This window comes from Leucoraja erinacea, chromosome 32 (assembly GCF_028641065.1).
Source record: "Leucoraja erinacea ecotype New England chromosome 32, Leri_hhj_1, whole genome shotgun sequence".
Classification (NCBI taxonomy): domain Eukaryota; kingdom Metazoa; phylum Chordata; class Chondrichthyes; order Rajiformes; family Rajidae; genus Leucoraja; species Leucoraja erinaceus.
Window position 1 is genome coordinate 22846187 of NC_073408.1, and position 20984 is coordinate 22867170.

The following is a 20984-nucleotide window of genomic DNA, read 5'->3' on the forward strand; positions in this document are numbered from 1 at the left end:
GGCTCTGTGCCCGGGCACTGCCCTATGCTGGGTGGGTCAGAATTACTTCCCAGTGTATGACAGTGAAGTCTGCTGCCCTCTTCTAGAGTATTGGGACTGTTGCCTTTCAGACTGTTGTATCTGTTGTCCCAACCTAGGCAATTAGTCTATTGCCCTGTGGTTAGGTATTGGATCCATTGCCTGGAGGTGGGGTATGAATCCAATGCGTGCTTTAGATCCATAGCTGGGAAGTGGGGTATTGTTCCAATGCCTGAGTTGGGACATTAGTTCATTGGTCTGTGTCAGGGTCTCAGTCCATCGCCCTTTGCTGAGGCATTGAGTGAATTGCCCTGTGCTGGGGTATTAGCCATTGGCCTCTCCTGGGCTATTAGCCCATGGCCCTGTGCTGGGCATGGGTCCATTATCCTCTCCTGGGGCATTGTTGCATTGGTCCATTGTCCTGTGTTGGCATATTAGCCAATTGCCCTGTGTTGCCGTATCTGTGCTAGGGTATTAGTCCATTGCCTTCTCCTGGGGTATTAGTGCATTGGTTCATTGCCCACACCTGGGGTCTTAGTGGATTGGCCCACTTCCCTCTCCTGGGGTATTGGCCCACGGGTCTTTCCTAGGGTATTGGTATATTTGTCCATTGCCCAGTCCCGAGGTATTGACCCGTTGCCCAGTCCTGGGGTATTGACCCATGTCCCTCTTCAGAGACACTGACCCATTGCCCCCTCCCCCGGGGGTATGATCCAGCCACCCTGCCCCCCGGTGTCGGTGGGGCCGTGGCGAGGACGCCGGGCGGCGGTGGCCGCTGTGCTGCCGGGCTGGCTGCCGCTGTGGGCGGAGTTGCAGCCTGTGGAAGCGCTGGATCCGAATGAGTGTCAGAGAGGAGCGGTGCTGAGCGGGGGAAGGAGCGGGGCGGCGAGGAGAGAAGCTCGGCTAGCAGGCAGCAGGCAGCAGGCAGGCAGGCAGAGAGCAGCTCGGAGCGGGGAGAGGGGAATCACCTGCAGTCCTATCGCCCTGCACAAGCGGCGGACGGGTTACTCGCTGTGCCAGCTATGAGCGCCTTGGTCCCACTGCTGATGGCTCTACTCGTCGGGCAAGGTAACTGCCCCCGGCTGCTTTTTACCTTCTTTATCTTTGCTCGTTCTCCTCGTTGTCTTTTTTTTTTCGTGTCCTGCTATAATTTCCAGAGATGGTTTCTGTGGCTCGTTTGACTTCTTCGCCCGCCTTGTAGTCAGGAGCGGGCTGTCAATGCAACCACTGTGTGTGTTTTGGAAAGAACGTGTTAGTTTAGTGCTGGCTCTGACCCGCGCCGTTGTCTCTCTGGCCAAACACTATCGGAAGCAGCTTTCAGATGCTCAAAAGTTTGTCTGTAACCGCGGGAGAGTGTGGTCCGCGGGGAAACGGGGGGCTGAGGGGAGTTTCACACCGGGTTAGACGGGCTGACTGTATGTAGTCAGTGGAGAGTGACTGTCCGCCTGTGTCACTGGACATGGACTGTGTCTGTGTGATTCGGATACAGTCTTGCCCACACTTGTCATCCTCTCTGTGCCCTTCTGTGTACATGATCTGTGTACAAGTCACTGTGAGTGGACACTGTAATTGCTTCCGTCTGTGTGAACCGTGTATGGTCTGTGAATCAGTCCAGTGTACACTGGGTATGGTCTGTGTGCTGGTCCATGTACGCTGGACATTGTCGGCGCGTCGGCTTGTGTACACTGGGTTTGGTCTGCCCACTAGCCTGTATACGTTGGGGTCTGGGTTGTCCACACTTGATTTGGTGCGTGCAGTCGCCAGTGTACACTAGGAATGGGCCGTGTGCACTCAGTCAGTAGTCTGGACGTGTTCCTGACATATTTGCGGTGACCGACCTGTTCGTCTGTGTACGGGTTGTACAGCAACTTGTATACACCGCGTATGGTTTGTAAGGCCGTCTGTATACGCAGGGTATGGCCTGTATACGAGTCTGTGGACATAGTCTGTGTGTCGGGTGGACATAGTCTGTGTGTCGGGTTGTGTACACCACGTATAATGTGTATATCAGTCCGTGTATACTGGCGATGGTCTGTATACCATTATGTGTACATTGGGTATGCTTGTATATAAATCTTGCGTACTGGGTACGGTTTGTATATAAGCTATGGTCTGCATGTGTACACTGGCAGCGGTCTGTGTATCAGTCTGTGTACACTGGGTATGGTGTGTACATCAGTCTGTGCATACAGGGAAAGGTCTGTATAGAAACCTGTGTATATTAGCTATGGTCTATATATTTCAGTCTGTGTACACTGCCCGTGGTCTTGTATATCAGTCTGTGTGTGTAGGAAGGAACTGCAGATGCTGGTTTAAATCCAAGATAGATACATGATGCTGGAGTAACACAGCGGGACAGGCGGCATCTCTGGAGAGAAGGAATGGGTGACATTTCGGGTCGAGATCCTTCTTCAGACTGATCTGAGTTACTATCAGACCGTTGTGTTCAAGAGGGAACTGCAGATGCTGGAAAATCGAAGGTACACAAAAATGCTGGCGAAACTCAGCGGGTGCAGCAGCATCTATGGAGCGAAGGAGATAGGTAACGTTTCGGGCCGAAACCCTTCTCTCAGACCGTGTTCAGTTTATATGAGTTTGTGTGACTGGCCTGGGAGTGACTATTGTCACAGTGCGCGGTTAGTCTGGGTGTGAGTGCGTGGTTATTTGTGAACCCCGGGGGGCTTGGCTCAATGTACACTGAGCGTGTATCGAGGAGCGAGTGTGAGCGAGGAGTGTGCAAGGCGGCGGGCAGCTCACACTCGCTTCTCTGCACTGGCTCTGCGCTGGTAGCGAGCGGCTGAAGCGGCGCCGGGGGAAGAGGGGGAGAAAGTGGTGGTCGGATGCAGAGTGCCAGAGTTCCACATTGGTGAGCAGCGAGCCAAGTTTGCGCAGAGTGGAGAGGGGTCTGTCTCTCCGCTGGCCGGACTGCCGCGGGCTGAGGTCGATCAGCCACCGCAGGCCGGAGAGAGATGGCCCCGGTCAGTTCCTGAGCGCTGGTGCCGGTGACATCAGAGCAGGAATTGTGCAGTTCCGTCCACGGAACTAAATTCAAAGTGGGGGACGCCAGGGTGAGAGGCAGGGGATTCCAGCCGGCGGAGATGAGAGCGGCGAGTTTGCAGAGTCACTCCGGCATCCCCGCTCGCTGTGTCAGCCCCGGGGAGAGGTGCCGGCAAGCGCCGGCCGGCCGCTGCGATCCATGGACAGCAAGCTAGAGGTTGTGGCCGCACCGGGTGTCTGTCGGTCGGTCGGAGCTAACCCAGCCCGCAGCCGCGGGTCCTGGCGGTGACAAACACAACACACACACACCCACACAGACTCACAGACACACACACACACACACACACACACACACACACACACACACACACACACACACACACACACACAGACACACACACACACACACACACAGACTCACACACTCTCTCACACACACACACACACACACACACACACACACACACACACACACAGACTCACACACACTCACACACACACACACACACACACACACACACACACACACACACACACACACACTCACACACACACACACACACACACACACACACTCTCACACACACACACACACACACACACACACACACACACACACACACACACACACACACACACACACACACACACACTCACAGACACACACACACACACACACACACACACACACACACACACACACACACACACACACACACACACAGACACACGCACACACACACACATACACAGACACACACACACACACACACACACACACATATAAGCGCACACACAGACAAGCGCACACACACACAGACACGGACACAGACACGGACACAGACACAGACATCACACCTAATTGCCAGAGCTGCAGCGGGCAGCATTGACACGTATGAGTGGAGCAGCGAGCGGCGGCTACCGGGACAGTCCGTGTTTGATGCCGGAATCTCATCCCCGGCGCAGCTTCCTCTCCCGGCCTTGAACAGGCGAGATAGTGGCAGTGGGGAGCAGCTAACGTGGCCACCGTGTACGGACCTGGCCCGGTGTACAGACCGGTACACACACACCTGGGTAGACACAACATGTTGGAGTAACTCAGCGGGACAGACAGCCTCTCTGGAGAGAAGGAATGGGTGACGTTTCAGGTCGAGACCCTTCTTCAGACTGGTACACACCCGTCTCCAGTGCACAGACCGGTACTCTTACTGTGTCCAGTGTACAGACTAGTACACACACTGCGTCCAGTATACACAGACCGGTACACGCACCTGTGCCCACTGTACAGTCCGGTACACACACTGTATCCACTGCACAAACTAGTACACACACTGCCCAGTGTGCCAGACCATGCCCAGTGTACAGTCAGGTACACAGATCATGTCTTCTACACAACTAGATAGTCCGCTGCACACAGTCAGTTACACAAGTTACATCCAGTGTACATAGACCGAGACACAGACCATACCCGGTATAAACAGCACGGGCCACTCCGGTGGTGTGTGGGAGAGACAGCAGGAGCGGGTGACAGCAGAACACGGGGCCAGGAATGAATGAGATGGGTGAGGAACATTAGCACCTGTCCCCGGAGTTGCGGGGATTTGTGGCTGTACTCCCGGGCTGAGGAGAGAGGGGGGGGGGGGGGGGGGGGGGCTAAGCACCCTTTCACTCACCCTCGCCGCAGGCGGGCAGAATCGCCCCGTCTCAGTACGATTAAACTGGGCTGGACTGGGCTAGAGTGGGCTGGGATGAGTTAGGTTGGGCTGGGCTGGGTTGTGGTGAGCGAGACTGGACTAGGCTGTGTTTAAGAAGGAACTGCAGATGCTGGAAAATCGAAGGCAGACAAAAATGTTGGGAAAACTCAGCGGTTGCAGCAGTATCTATGGAGCGAAGGAAATAGGCAACGTTTCGGGCCGAAATAGGCAACCCCAGGGTTTCGGCCCGAAACGTTGCCTATTTCCTTCGCTCCATAGATGCTGCTGCACCCGCTGCGTTTCTCCTGGACTAGGCTGTATTGGGCTGGGAATGGAAAAACACAGCTGCCAGTTTCCCCACCAGCCCCACACAGCCACGCCTGCCCACTGTAGCCCCGGCCACAGCTCCCACAGGCCAGCGGGCAGAGAGAGTCGGCAACGCTCGCCTCCAAGCGCCGGCGCTTCCAGCATTAACTCCTCTCTGTCTGGAATGAACGCCAAGCTCTCTCGCATACCAATGCACCTCACCGGCACTGCCTGCTTCCCGTGCAAGGATTTGCTACCCGTAAGCCAGCAAGATCAGGGCTGTGTGTGTGTAAGAAGGAACTGCAGATGCTGGTTTACACCGAAGATAGACGCAAAATTGCTGGAGCTACTCAGCGATTCGACCCGAAACATCACCCATTCCTTCTCTCCAGAGATGCTGCCTGTCCCGCTGAGTTACTCCAGCATTTCGTGTCACGAACAACCGCTTGATCTTAAACACAAAATGCTTCGTGAAGGACTCGCCGCCGACTGCACTTTGGGCTCAGTAGACGGGGCGAGTGTTGCACTTTCCAGCGGCGGTCTTTGGATGTCGCTGGCTCACCTTCTCCTCAAACTAATCCCGCTGACTCTTAACAGGAGCGTGTCCAAATGCTCCCATTGTCTAGAGTCAAGAGTGTTTAATTATCATATGTATTCAAAACGGAACATTGAAGTTATTACTTGCAGCAACATGGCAGGTCTGTAAATGCAGTACTCATAGATAACATAACAAACAAAACAAATCTCCAATAAACTTATTTTTTTAATCCAATATTCGTGCACAAATAATATAATGGGTGCGGTAGAGTCGCTGCTTTACAGCGCCAGAGCCCGGGTTCGATCCTGACTACGGATGCTGTCTGAATGGAGTTTGTATGTTCTCCCCTTGACCGCGTGGGTTTTCCCCGGGTGCTGCGGTTTCCGCCCACACTTCAAAGACCTATATGTTTGTGGGTAATTCATTGGCTTCAAAATTGTGACTTATCCCCAATGTGTAGGATAGTGCTAGTTTCAAGGGTTATGGGGAGAAGGCAGGAGAATGGGGCTAGGAGGGAGAGATAGATCAGCCATGGTAAAATGGTGAAATAGACTTGATGGGCCGAGTGGCCTAATTCCGCTCCTATCACTTATGAGCTCATTGTAAAGGGATCACTGGTCGGTGCAGACTCGATGGGCCGAAAGGCCTGTTTCTGTGGTGTATCTCTAAAATAAAGTAAGATATAATGATTTATCAAGAGTCAAGAGTGTTTTATGTCATATGTCCCAAACCGAACAATGAAATTCTTTCTTGCAGCAGCACAGCAGGTGGGTAAACACAGTATTCAGTAGACAACATAATAAAGAGCAATAATAAGTTCAAAATGTAAAATCAAACAATGTAGTGCAAAGACGAAAGCAATGCCCCCTCAGGCCCGAGACCACTCAGGGGAGGGGAGTTTTAGTTGATGTTGGTAGTGATTCAATAGTCCGGGGGTAGTTAGGAAGAAGTTGCTCCTGCAACTGGACAGGCATAAACTGGAATGACAAGTTTAGTTTAGTTTAGTTTAGTTTAGTTTAGAGACACAGCGAGGAAACAGACCAGCCCTTCGTACCAGCAAGCCCACGCCGACCAGTGATCCCCGCATATTAACACTACCCTACACACACTTCGGACAATTTACACTTATACAATGCCAATGAACCAACAAACCTCTGCGCCTTTGGAGTGTGGGAGGAAACTGAAGATCTCGGAGAAAACCCACACAGATCACGGGGAGAACGTACAAACTCCGCACAGACAGCACCCTTAGTCAGGATCGAAACCAGGCCTCTGGTGCTGTAATAGCCCTGTCCCATGGTGTGAATTCATTCCAAGAGCTCTCCCGAGTTTAAAAAAAATCAAACTCGTGGTAAGCATGGAGAATGAACGTAGTGGGTACGTCAGAGCTCAGGGACGTCTCTTAGCGCTAACGGCAGGTACTCGGGAAGACTCGCTAATGGCAGGTAAGCAAGGGAAGACTCGTGAAGATTTTTTCAACATGATGAAAAATGTCCACGAGAGCCCCGAGTACCGACGAGTGGCCATTACCGTAAATCTCCGAGTTCGAATCAGGGCAAACTCGGGAGAACTCTTGGAATGAACTCGTACGATGGGACAGGGGTTTAAGGCAGTAGCTCTACCTCTGTGCCACTGTGCCGACCTAAGAATGACCAGTTCTAAAACAGACTGACAGAGAATGTGTTACTTAAAGTTGGAAAATTCAACATTGCGTTCTGAAGGATGCAGTGTGTCCACGTGGGAGATGAGGCGGTGTTGTTTATGGTTGTACTGGGTCTCATGGTGAAACTGTACAAAGGCAGATACAGAAGCCCAGAAATAGACACAAAAAAGATGGAGTAACTCAGTGGCTCAGGCAGCATCTCTGGTGAAAAGGAATAGGTGATGTTTCAGGTCTAGACCCCTTCTTAAGACTGAGAGTCAGGGGAGAGGGAAATGAGAGATATGCAAAGATACACAGGACAGTTAGATGAGTGATGTACAAAAGAACAAATCAAAGCCAGCTGCGATGTTGCAGGAAAGGTGCAGCCCATAATGATCCAATGCCTGGAATGGGTAGGAGAACTGTAGTGTCAGGTAATCAGAAGGTCTGACGAAATGTGTGGGAAGGAACTGCAGATGCTGGTTTAAACCAAAAATAGGTGCAAAATGGTGAAGTAACTCAGTGGGACAGGCAGCATCTCTGGAGAGAAGGAATGGGTGACGTTTTGGGTCAAGACCCAACTTCAGTGTGGTTAGGGAAGTGGTTAGGGAACTACTTCCCTAACCTCTCCCCAGTCTAAAGAAGGGTCTCCTTCTCTGCAGAGATGCTGCCTGTCCCGTGAAGGTCAGTGTCAGTCCCATGGACCAAGCCCAGGTGCTAAGCAGAGGGAGCACCCACTCTGTAGGTTCCCCAGTGGAGTGGACAACACTGGACTGCTGTACACCGAGTTGGAAGAAGTGTAAGTGAATCACTGCCCTGCTTGGAAAGACACTTGGGGTCCCTGAATGATGCGGGTGCAAGGCCACCAAATTCAAGTGCAGTTTCGTACCATTTCAAGCAGGGTGCAAGGCCACTAAAGACAGCGAGTTGTGACCTCTCCCGCCTCCATCTTGCAGAGGCTGAGCCACGCCCACACCTCTGGGTTTTATAGTCCCTCCCCCTTCCACCAGAAGGGACGTGGCCTTCATGGTGTGATTGACAGGAGAGAGAATCTCAACATTATTTAAACACTAATAACTCTTTTATTTTTCATCGATGGGAAAAATCTTTGGCACCTGATGAGCGGAGGGTGACTGAGTAAGATGGCCAAAAATCACACTCATATGTGGTAGTGTTCTTTCTAAAATCTATATAAAACGCAAACAGGAAGTGGTCAAGATTAGACTTTTAATTATATAGAAGGCAAGGCAACTTTAATTAGGCAACACAGCTTTAGTATTTCCAAACCAAAGGCAACACAGCTTTAGCATTTCCAAACTATATTTTCAAACCACATTAAGGGCACTGACAGGTCAGTAAAACCACTCACAGTTTAGTAGACATGTGTTCAGTGTTATTCAGACTGTGAAACGTGACCCTCTCGCTCCCCCATCTTGCAGAGACTGACTGAGGCACTGAACACTTTTATAGTCCCTCCGGAAGGGGCGTGGCCTTCAGGAGAGAGAATCTCAAAAAATTTTAAACACTAATAACTCTTTTATTTTTCATCGATGGGAAAAGACTCTTATCCTGCACAACAGAGGGGGACTCTGAGTAAGATGGCCAAAAATCACAGCCGTAAGTGGCAGCTTTTTTTCTAAAATCAATATACAGAACAGGAAGTGGTCAAGATCAGACTTTTAGTAATATAGATACACACACGTATATACATATGTATACATATATTTATATAAACAAACAGTATATATATATATATATATATATATATACACACACACACATATATATATATATATATATATATATATGCTGTTTATATACATATATATATACAGTTTATGTACATATTTATGCTGTTTATACACACACACACACACAGACACACACATATATATATATATTGATATATACTGTTTATATATATGTATATATTTATGTGTCTGTACTGTTTATTTTTATTTACTTTTAAGTACATTTGTGTATGCCTATATATCTATATTTATACATGCGGATATATGTATATCTATATTTAACATATACCATGCATACCAACTCACTGTTTGTTTACTTTTGTTTTTAATGTTGCTCAGAGAACACATTTTAATGCGTGTTTGCAGTTATTCCATATATATACACACATATACGTCCACACACATGACAGACAGACCGTGACATTTCAAGTCGAGACCCTTCTTCAGACCCAAAACATCACCTCCTTCTTTTCATAGATTCTGTCTGTCCCACTGAGTTACTCCAGCATTTTGTGTCTATCTTCTGTGCAAACAAGCATCTGCAGTCCCTATCTTCACACATGCACACCCACACATATATATGTGTGTGTGTTTGTACATCAGAGCAAATGGTGGGAGAAGGTGGAGAGGCAAGTTAGGGCTGTGAGATGCAGCTCAGTTAATGATGACTATTGCAAAGGGTTTACAGTGGGCTTTCTGTCCGATCCTGGCTGCGTTAGTGGTGATGAAAAGGGATGAGGCAGATCAGTGGCTGAGTGACCGGATCAGGGTTGCAAGATCTCCAACAGCTGCTCTCTTCCCCCAGCAATAATACTGCCTCTAATCCACTAATCCCTGCCTCTAATCCACTAATCCCTGCAATCTGCTTCTCTCAGGTTCTCAATGTCTCATCCCACAGCATTCTTGCATTGCCTTGGGCTAAAACTTGCTACTCCAAAGGATTCCACACTATTTTACATGTCATTTTGAATTAGTCCAAGACCTCGTAATGAAATATTTATAACTGTCTCATCACAATCCATACAAATTTTAATCAAATCTTCAGCAATGTTCTATAAAACCGATTTGAGGTATGGCATCTTGAGAATAAAAAAAAGTAAAAACCATAACATTATAAAATATTAGATATATTAACAACATTTTGAATTTTAATCAAATCTATAATGCATGGGACATGTTTATTTTCAATGATTCAGAAGTACAAAGAATTCTCTCTACCCTTTTTGTCTGAGCTGCCTTGTGTCATAACCCCTCGAGTGATTTTGGATAGCACAATGAACAAAACTTGCTCCCTCTTACCTTATTCTTCAAATAATTTTTCAATGAAGCAAAGTGCAGAGAACATTAGGTGACACTCTACGACGTGAGGTGAATTGAATTCTTGAGCGAATCTTTAGAGACGTTCTTTAACATTGCTATTCCAGTTCCTCCCACAATATCCATTTTGTGATCTAATTTTCTTCGGGTTTCTCACTGGCCGAATGCCACTTGTACAGTTGCTTTGCCAGCCAATCCTGGAGCGTTAGATGATGGGAACCAGCCTGGTTTACACAGTTGCCACTCCCTGGAGTTTAGGTAGGTTTGGAATGAATAATCCAGGTGTTTTCTGTGATAAATGGATTGCTTAGGATACAGACAGATTGTTCCTCTCGTGGGGGAATCTAGGACAAGAGGACCTCATTTTCAACCAGTGCTAGACTATTCAGAAGCTAGAAAAAACTAAGACACTTATTTTTGTTCAGTGAGTCATGGACATTTAGGATTTCCAAGCCAAGTGATGGTGAGGGATTGGTGGGGAGGGGGGGGGGGGGGGGGGGGGGGGGGGGGGGGGGGGGTTGGTACGGGGGGGGGGGGGGGGGGGTTGGGGGGGGGGGGGGGATTTCCACTCTGAAATTGAATTTTTTTGAGACACAATGAACTTCAAATGCTGGTTAACAAAAAATGACACAAGTACTGGTAGAGTTGCTGCCTTACAGCGCCAGAGACCCGCGTTCGATCCTGACTAGGGGTGCAGTCTGTACAGAGTTTGAGCGTTCTCCAACATGACCTGCGTGGGTTTTCTCAGAGATCCCACACTCCAAAGAAGTATAGGTATGCTGGTTAATTGGCTTGGTATAAAAGTTAAATTGTCCTTAGTGTGTGTAGGGTAGTGTCTTCTTCTTCTTCTTCTTGCGTATGCCGTGCCTAGCCTAAAATTGTGGGACAACTTGTTCTATTTGATCTTATTTGATTGTGCACGTCAGGTTGATTGCATTCGTTGAAACAGGGCGGACCACGTGAAGGTTGCAATCTCCCACCCCAATGCAGTGCCAATGCCCAGGATCACTTGATGGCGCAGGCACAGTGGGCCGAAGGGCCTGTTTCCCTGTTGTATCTCTAAACTAAATTAAACTACTTGCGTATCTCAATGGGTCAGGGGAACATGAATAGGTGATGAGAAGGATCCTGACCTGAAATGTCACCAACCCATGTTCCCCAGGGATGCTGTCTGTCCTGCTGAGTTACACCAGCACTTTGTGTTTTTCTTCATCTGAGATTGAATTATTGTTAGATGAGGGCACTGACGGGTAAGGAGAATAGTGGGTGAGTACAGAGGCCACACAGATCGGCCACAATCTAATCAACCTTGTATATCGCTGGAGAAAAGGAATAGGTGACGTTTCTTCTGCAGAAGGGTCTCCCAAGGGTCTCCCAAGAGTTCCCAATGTTGGGCGAGTCCAGAACCAGGGGCCACAGTCGTAGAATAAAGGGGAGGTCATTTAAGACTGAGGTGAGAAAAAACCTTTTCACCCAGAAAGTTGTGAATTTATGGAATTCCCTGCCGCAGAGGGCAGTGGAGGCCAAGTCACTGGATGGAATTAAGAGAGAGTTAGCTAGAGCACTAGGGGCTAGTGGAGTCAAGGGACATGGGGAGAAGGCATTCACGGGTTATTGATAGGGGACGATCAGCCATGATCACAGTGAATGGCGGTTCTGGCTCGAAGGGCCAAATGGCCTCCTCCTGCACCTATTTTCTAAGTTTCTATGTTTCTATGACCCGAAACGCCACCTCGTCCTTTTGACCAGGGATGCTGCCTGACCCGCTGAGTTACTCCAGCTTTTTGCGTCTATCTTAGGTGCAAACCAGCATCTGCAGTTCCTTCCCATACACTTGTAAATCGCTCTTTTGTACCTGTTCCACTCGTCAATAGCCTCCTTTGTCTGGGCCCTGGCTTTGCCAAGTGTTGCTGATCTTTCTCGCATGGATGTGATTGATACTTTAAGGAGATATCTGCAGATGTATCGGTGAATAACGTGGTGAGTTAGCATTTAATCCTCATTTCAGTGAGACAGCACTACATCAGAAGGTTCATTATTACCCTGACAGTGTATACTACTAACGATCAACACACGCCATTGAAGTGAATGACTCCCAGAATACTTTAGTTTTTGTTCTTATCAGACACGTTCTAATGTTATTCTGCTCATGAACACACCCCTGAATTCTAAATAACATTCTTTATAAAGTTTTGATGGCAATGTAACAATTTATGGCACCTTAATTCCATTTTTTTTTTCGTGAATTAATTTCAGAACTCATTAAAATGTACTCATCAAAATTGATTTGAGATTTGAAGACTGTGCAATGATTAAATATAATTGCGTTTGACTTAACAGTTCACTTGAGTGCACGTTTCTGAACTGATTTATATCAAAATGCCACAGCAGCATTAACCAATGTGCTGGAGAAGAAAAATGTATTTAAAAAATGCCACATCACATGCTCAGCAAATCTGTAACACGCAATGAATTCATTAAATTGTTTGAAGCATATTCACTGACTTTACAAAGTCAAGAATTAGAGTTGTATTTTACGGCGCAAGTCCCTCCAACTGAAAGCCGGATGAATGATGAGATGTTCTGCTTGAGATGTTTTTGCTCGGGTTACTGGAGTGGCACGGTGGCGCAGTGGTAGAGCTGCTGCCTTACAACGGCAGAGACCTGAGTTCAATCCTGACTACAGGTGCTGTCTGTACAGAGTTTGTACGGTGTGTGGGTTTTCTCCGAGATCTTCGGTTTCCGTACAGGTTTGTTGGTTAATTAGCTTGGTCATAAATGTTAAATTGTCCCTGGTGTGTGTAGGGCAGTGTTGATGTGCCAGGATCGTTGGTCGATGCGGACTCGGTGGGTCGAAGGGCCTGTATCTGCACTGTATTTCTAAACTAAACTAAACTCCACTTTGTTCAGGGAGGAACTGCAGATGCTGGTATAAACTGAAGATAGGCACAAAATCTGGAGTAACTCAGCGGGACAAGCAGCAAACTCCTGTGATTTTGCTTTGTCTGGGTGATTACTTTTTAAGTTACTTTTTGCTTTATTGTCACTTTTTAGGTTAGGTTATCATTTATTGGACAGTGGGGCAAAATGCCCTCTGGTGCTCAATGATTCCCCCCTGGTGATTCATTTTCACCATGTACTGCCACTTTGCTTTGGCCTGCAGTCTCATTACCCTCGTCCAAATCTACTCACCTTTACACTTGACCTTCTGTAGATTTGTGGGAGTCTGTCTGGGTCCAGTCTAAAGTGGGTCTTGACCCGAAACGGCACCCCTTCCTTCTCTCCAAGGAACTGCAGAAGCTGGTTTACATAGATGGACACAAAATGCTGGAGTAAATCACCAGGTCAGGCAGCATCTCTGGAGAAACGGAATAGGTAACGTTTTGGGTTGAGACCCTTCTTCAGACTGAGTCAGGGAAGAGGAAAACAAGAGGAAGAACAAATGAATGAAGGGTTTGCAAAAGGACAAATCAAAGCCAGGAACGATGATCAAGGAAAGGTGGAGCCCACAATGGTCAATTGTTGGTGTCATCTGTGTGGAGTTTGCATGTTCTCCCTGTGACCTGTGGTGTTGTCTTCGGATGCTCTGGTTTCCTTCCACTTCAGCGGTCCAGGCAGCATCTCTGGAGAAAAGGAATAGGTAACGTTTCGGGTCGAGACCCTTTTTCAGACTGAGAGTCAGGAGAAAGGGAAACAAGAGATATGGACGGTGATGTAGAGAGATATAGAATAGATGAATTAAAGATGTGGGGAGAATGGAGCTGATCAATCTGTAATGCTCCTTTGCTTTGATAGCTACATTTACCACATCCCATACAAATGTGATTTGATGCAGCCCAAAAGATTCATTCTGTTGGAAAGCAACAAAGTTAGTGGTTGAATTTTTAGTGGAATCCATTGCAGAGACAAGGCATCATACAAAAGACTCTTGATTGCTTGTTACAGAGTGGAGTGGTTTTAGCCAGAAAGCTTCCCTGTATTGGAGGCAACATATTAGTAGGTGAGGGGCTGGGGAATGAGGGTTACGATGTGTTCAGCCCGCATGAGTTCAGGATCAGCTGCGATCTACTACACTTCCATTACCTCTGATATCAGGGGCAGTACAGTGGTGCAGCAGTAGAGTTGCTGCCTCACAGCGCCAGAGACCCGTGTTCTATCCTGACTATGGGTACTGTCTGCATGGAGCTTGTACAGTCTCCCCGTGACCTGTGCAGCTTTTCTCCGGGCGCTCCGGTTTCCTCCCACACTCCAGAGACGTACTGGTTTGTAAGTTAATTGGCTTTGGTTAAAAAAAAATTAAATCTTCCCTTTGTGTGTTGGGCAGTGCTCATCGGTGTTCACTCAAAACGAGTATGACTGTCGTCCCCTCTCCATAGGGTCATCTACTTGTGGGTCTGCAGATATCTGTAGAGGCCGATCCGCGATCCACACACCTTGGTGCAACGTGGGCAGTGGAGACTGGCGGTGGTTGGCAGTCATCGATCCCACTTCTCTCTCTACTTACGGTGCTGTCACTTTGTCTCTGCGACACGGCGTAGTTCCATTTCGTGACGTGCAGCTCCTTCCTGCATGGATTCCCTCCAGGAGCGCTTGTCCAGTGCAATGTGATCCCAGTTGCTCGATGTGATGTGGAATTTCTTCAAACTGTTCTTGATGTTGTCCTTGAAGCGTTTCTTTGGACCGCCGGGGGCTCACCGACCTTCCTTCAATTGAGAGTACAGGTTTTGTTTAGGGAGACGTATGTTGGACATGCATATGACATGGCCAGTCCATCGAAGTCAGTGCTGCATTATTGTGGTGGTGATGCTGGTCATATTGGCTTCTTCCAAAACGCTGATGTTGGTGCGTTTGTCTTCCCTGCTGATCCTCAGAATCTTTTGTAAGGATGGTGCTAGTGTACGGGTGATCGCTGGTCGGCCTGGACTTGGTGGGCTGAAGGGCCTGCTTCTGCGATGTATCTCTAAAGTGTAAAGTCTAAAGACGTGCCATTCAGCCCATTTCTTAGCCCAACCAAGACATTGCCAAAGTTCTACAAACTTTAACATTTTTGAATGGTCTCTCATGAAGGAGTTGCCTTTCAAAAGGCAATGCCTGGAGACAATCCACCAATAACAAAAGATACACAAGGAGCTGCGGATGCTGGAACCCGAAGCAAAACACAAAAGTTGTGAGGGAACGCAGTGGGTCAGGCAGCATCTAGAGAGGGATTACACACCAATGTTTCAGTTCGAAACCCTGTTTCAGTCTGTAGAGGGTTCCTGACCTAAAATGTCGCCTGTTAATTCCCTCCACAGATACTGTCTGACCCATTGATTTCCTTCAGCACATTTTGCTGCAGATTCCAGCATCTGTAGTTCTTCATTGTCTCCGTTGTCTATCTATATCAGGTACAACGATGTGGCGGCAGGAAGTGCTGCTGCTGCATGTAGGAAGGAACTACAGGTGCTGGTTTACTCCGAAGATTGACACAACATGCTGGAGTAACTCAGCGGGACAGGCAGCATCTCTGGATAGAAGGAATCGGTGATGTTTCGGGTCGATACCCTTCTTCAGACCCTTCATCCTCGACCCGAAACGAGCACAAACTCCGTACAGACAGCAACTGTATTCAGGATTGAACCTATCTCTCTGGTGCCGTGAGGCGGCAACTCTACCGCTGTGCCACCGTGCAGCCCTAGTATTTGCTTTGTATTGTTCCTATCTTTAACTGTCACTGTATGTTATGTTGTTACTTGTGGGCGGAGCACCAAGGCAATTTCCTTATATGTGAATACTTGGCCAATAAACTTACTTACTTACTTACTTGTCTTCCATAACTAATACTTTTCCCTCGGACGTCTAGGGTGACTAGCAGCACAGTAAATTATTTATTGAATACCTCTCAATATTTAAGTTTTTGTTATGGATGTTATGTGCTCATTATTGTCATGGGCACTGAGCTAGAGCCGACAACTGTGTTTGTGTGCCATCCACTCTACGTACTGAGGCTTCATCTGTTGCCATATGTGCCCACTTTACTGGGATAGTCCCTGTCCTATTTCCTATAATTCTGCCCTTGCCAGGTTTAGAATCTTAGACAATGCTTAATGATTTTCATTTCAAAGGCACCGTTGAACTTAATTACGATTGCTATCAGATAAATGTTCATGCATCATTTGGTTGGTAGTGAAATATGCTCATTACTCAACACCCAGACAATCACGGACTGCTCCTTTGTTAGTTCATGGACATCATTTTGCTGATATTCCAGAATTTCCAGAAACCTAGTCAGCCTGCTTATCCCAACTGATACACAAAGTCACAGAAGGTTGTGGAGGCCAAGTCAATGGATATGTCTAAGGCGGAGGTAGACAAGAGTGCTGGAGAAACTCAGCGGGTGCAGCTGCATCTATGGAGCGAAGGAAATAGACAACGTTTCGGGCCGAAACCCGGAGATTGACAATTTCTTGATTAGTAATGCCCCTGTCCCACTTCAGAAACCTGAGCGGAAACCTCTGGAGACTTTGCGCCCCACCCAAGGTTTCCGTGTGGTTCCCGGAGGTTCCCGGAGGTTTTTGTCAGTCTCCCTACCTGCTTCCACTACCTGCAACCTCCGGATACCACCTGCAACCTCCGGGAACTGCATGGCAACCTTGGGTGGGGCACAAAGTCTCCAGAGGTTTCCGTCCAGGTTTCCTAAGTGGGACAGGGGCATTAGGGTGTCAGGGGTTATGAGGAGAAGGCAGGAGAATGGGGTTGAGAGGGAAAGATAGATGAACCATGATTGAATGGTGGGGTAGACTTGATGGGCCAAATGGCCTCATTCTGCTCCTATCACATGAAGTTATGAAAATTAAAATACTTCATTAAAACCACACAATCATCACATTGTGCCATTCTAAATTCAGCATTTACACATCCTTTCATTTTGCATCTGTTACCAGGGAAGACAGAAGTGAGTTTAACACAATCCACTGCTCTCCACCCCCCTCCTCTGGAACTATTTCTCCCCTCCCCGTCCCCCTCCACCTACAGTGCCCGCCATAATGTTTGGGACAAAGACCCATCATTTATTTATTTGCTTCTGTACTCCACAATTTGAGAGTTGCAATAGAAAAAAAATCATATGTGGTTAAAGTGCACTCCCTCCCTCCTCCCCCTCCAAAAATTAGTCTGAAGATGGCAGAAAATTCATCTGTCCATGTTCTCAGGAGATGCTGCCTGACCTGCTGATTTACTCCAGCACTCTGTGTCCTTTTTTGGAAACCAGCACCTAGTCTTTGTTTCTACCAGTAGATTCATGTGTATGGAGCCACATGAGACTACAGAGACTATTCACCAATAGTGGGTGGCATGGTGGCGTTGCGGTAGAACTACTGCCTTACTGAGACCTAGGTTCGATCCTGACTACAGGTCCTGTTTGAACGGAGTTTGTACGTTCTCCCTGCGACTATGTGGATTTCTTCCGGCTGCTCCGGTTTCCTCCCACATTCCAAAGTTGTACTGGTTTGTAGGTTAATTGGCTTGGTATAAATGTAACTTGTCCCTAGTGTGTGTAGGATAGTGTTAGTGTACGGGGATGGCTGGTCAGTGTGGACTCAGTGGGCTGAAGGGCCTGTTTCTGTGCTGTATCTCTAAACTAAACTAAACTAAAATCTCTGATCATCTCTGCGATCCCCTTCTCATCAAGTCATAAGCAAATCAATAAATAAATGAAGTGTGCATCCAACCAAAAATGGTATACCTGACGACTGATCATCCTATCCTCCTCCCTTGGGGGCTGACAACCACATGTACATGTTGACAGGTACTTGGATAGGACAGGTTTGGAGGGGTATGGACCAAACGCGGGCAGGTGGGACTAGTGTAGCTGGGACATGTTGGTCGGCGTGGGCAAGTTGGGCTGAAGTGCCTGTTTCCACAATGTATCACTCTATGACTCTATGACACATGCTTTCGCTTGGCCTGCCACTTCTGCACAGTCCCTACACAATGACGAGTACCACTGGCTTGAGTGGAGATGGTGGATGCTTGCAGTGGATGAGGGAGCAGATGGCCATAAAGGCAACCTAGAGCAGCACTGGGCCCTCATGGCTCAGTTTCAGCTTGTACCATCTGGCCAAAGGTACCAGCTGGCTGACTGATGTCTACAGCTGATGCTCAGGTGGGGGAGTGTTGGGAGCATATCGTCTGTTAACCCGAGTGTGGAGCGGACACGAGATCACTCTCTCGAGAAAGGAGGTCCGCTGTACAATCCGTTCTGCTGCACGCAGAGTCCTGGAATGCTGTAACATCCATAAAGGCCCTTCAATCATGGAACAGGGAGCTTCAATGGTTATGGATGACCAAGCTGGTGGACGATATAGGGCAGAGAGTTCGCCGGCATGCACATTGGAGAATTGGGGGACATTGACAGGAAAGGTTTAGAGGGAAATACACCAAAGTGCTGGAGTAACCAAGTGGTTCATATCCTCCAGAGATGCCCTCCAGAGAAACCTCACAAGGTTTAGGAAGGAACTGCAGATGCTGGTTTAAACCGAAGGTAGACACAAAATGCTGGAGTAGCTCATAGGGTCATAAGGTCATAAAGGATGGAAGTAGAATTAGGCCGTTCATCTCATCAAGTCTACTCCGCCATGCTGGACAGTGGTAGAATCTGTGAGAGATGAGATGGGGCAGTTGGAAAGAATGGTCTCCAAGTGCAAGGTTACAGTTGGACTGCCCCATCTTATGTGTGGTTTCCAACTGGCCAAACAACATCCCAATGCATCTCAAGGTGCACACTCATCATCCACAAGCCAGCCAACTACAGTTCACTTCTGAGTCTTCTATAGTCATAGTGTTTGCTCTCAAGTTTGCTCTCCTGGTCACTGGTCTTTCCAATCCGAGACTCAGCCACTCTTGGCTGGTGATTCACTACATGCACAAAGTGCCTCGGGCGTGTCAACATCTGAGGTTAGAGGAGATGTTACTGGTTCTTCTGAGAGTGGAGGTTCCCAGCTGGGTCCTCCTACTGGTGGTGGCTTCTGGAGATATGAACTGATTATTATACAAATTCAAGGCCATGGGGAATGGAAAGGATTGGGTCAGACATCTGAATCTAAGTTTAGTTTAGTTTAGTTTAGTATAGTTTAGTTTAGTTTAGTTTGAAAAAAGGATGGAGTGACTCAGCGGGACAGGCAACATCTCTGGGTAGAAGGAATGGGTGACGTTTCAAGTCGAGACCCATCTTCAGACTCTGAGTCAGGGGAGAGGGAGACACAGACATATGGAAGGTTGAGGTGTGAAAATCCAAGGGAAATGTAGAATTGATCATTGTTAGCTTGGGGAAGGTGACAACGAAGTAGGCAAAGATCAAATGTAATCAGGAGGACAGTAAGACTAGTTGGAGAACTAGGATAGGGGAAGGATGGAGAGAGAGGGAAAGCAAGGGTTACTTGAAGTTAGAGCATTATGTGCCTATCTTCAGCGTAAACCAGCATCTGCAGTTCCTTCCTGCCCATATAGTATAGTTTAGTTTAGTTTATTTTTGTTTAATTTAGTTTTTTATTGTCACATGTACCAAGGAACAGTGAAAAGCTTTCTGTTGCAACTTTCTGTTGCAGTCCAGTCAGCGGATTGAACACATGAATATAATCGAGCCATCCACAGAGCCCAGATGAAGGATAAAGGTTACAACATTCAGAGCAAGATATAACATTGATGTCTAATTAAAGATAGTTCAAAGGCTTTCTTGGCCATAGCTTCCATGTAGAAGGTCCAGGACAAATTGGTGTTGTATGTATTCTGAAGAACCTGAAACTTTTCACCGTCTCTACTATGGTGCTATCAGTGTATACTGGGGAATGTGTATCACTTTGAATCCTGAAGTCGATCATAATCTCCTTTGTCTTCCTGCCATTGGGTGAGTGGTTGTGGTCTTGTCACCAGGTTATGAGGTTCTCAATCTCCATCCTGTACCCCGTCTCATCATTATTTGATATCCCACCCACTATGGTAGTGTTATCTGCACATTTGTATATTGAGTTGGGTTGGTATTTGGCTTCACAGTAATGAGTATATAAGGAGTATAAAAGGGGGCTGAGAACACATCCTTGTGGGGCACCAGCATTGAGGATTATCGTAGATGATGATTTGTCACCTATCCTCCAGTTGTAGAGGGGTGAACTTGGATGGGATAATGGTATGGAAACCAGAGTTGCCGTCAATGAGTAGGAGTCGTCCATGTTGTAACTTGAAAAAAAACTCATGAAGTCCAGTGGGATAGATGGAGTTCACTTAAACCAGGGGTTCCCAACCTTTTTCGTCCCCTTTACCCCTGGCAACTTTAATAGCACATAACAATGTTATTTCACTTATTTACGAACAACTAATGATGAACAGATACCAGTATACCAGAACCAAACATAGTCAGTCAATGAGAAAAAATGTACAAATCCAGAATCAACAAATTTACCCCCTGGGTAGGCATGATTTACCCACTGAGGTAAATTTACCCCAGGTTGGGAATTTGTGGAATTCTCTGCCACAGAGGGCAGTGGAGGCAAAAACACTGGATGGATTTAAGAGAAAGTTAGATAGCGCTCTAGGGGCTAGTGGAATCAAGGGATATGGGGAGAAGGCAGGCACGGGTTCATGATTGGGGACGATCAGCCATGATCACAATGAATGACGGTGCTGGCTCGAAGGGCCGAATGGCCTCTTCTGCACCTATTTTTTTATGTTTCTATGTTTATATACAC

At 47.5% G+C, this 20984-nt stretch overlaps 1 protein-coding gene across 2 annotated transcripts in view; it reads left to right on the plus strand.

Annotated features, from left to right (window-relative positions):
* Positions 1–826: 826 nt before the first annotated feature.
* Positions 827–20984, plus strand: part of kirrel3a (kirre like nephrin family adhesion molecule 3a) — a 764091-nt gene continuing 743933 nt past the window's right edge. For both annotated transcript variants that reach the window (XM_055660891.1, XM_055660892.1), the window contains exon 1: positions 827–1086. In XM_055660891.1, the coding sequence (XP_055516866.1) occupies positions 1041–1086 (46 nt within the window). In that variant the 5' untranslated portion in view covers positions 827–1040. The remainder of the gene's footprint in view (positions 1087–20984) is intronic.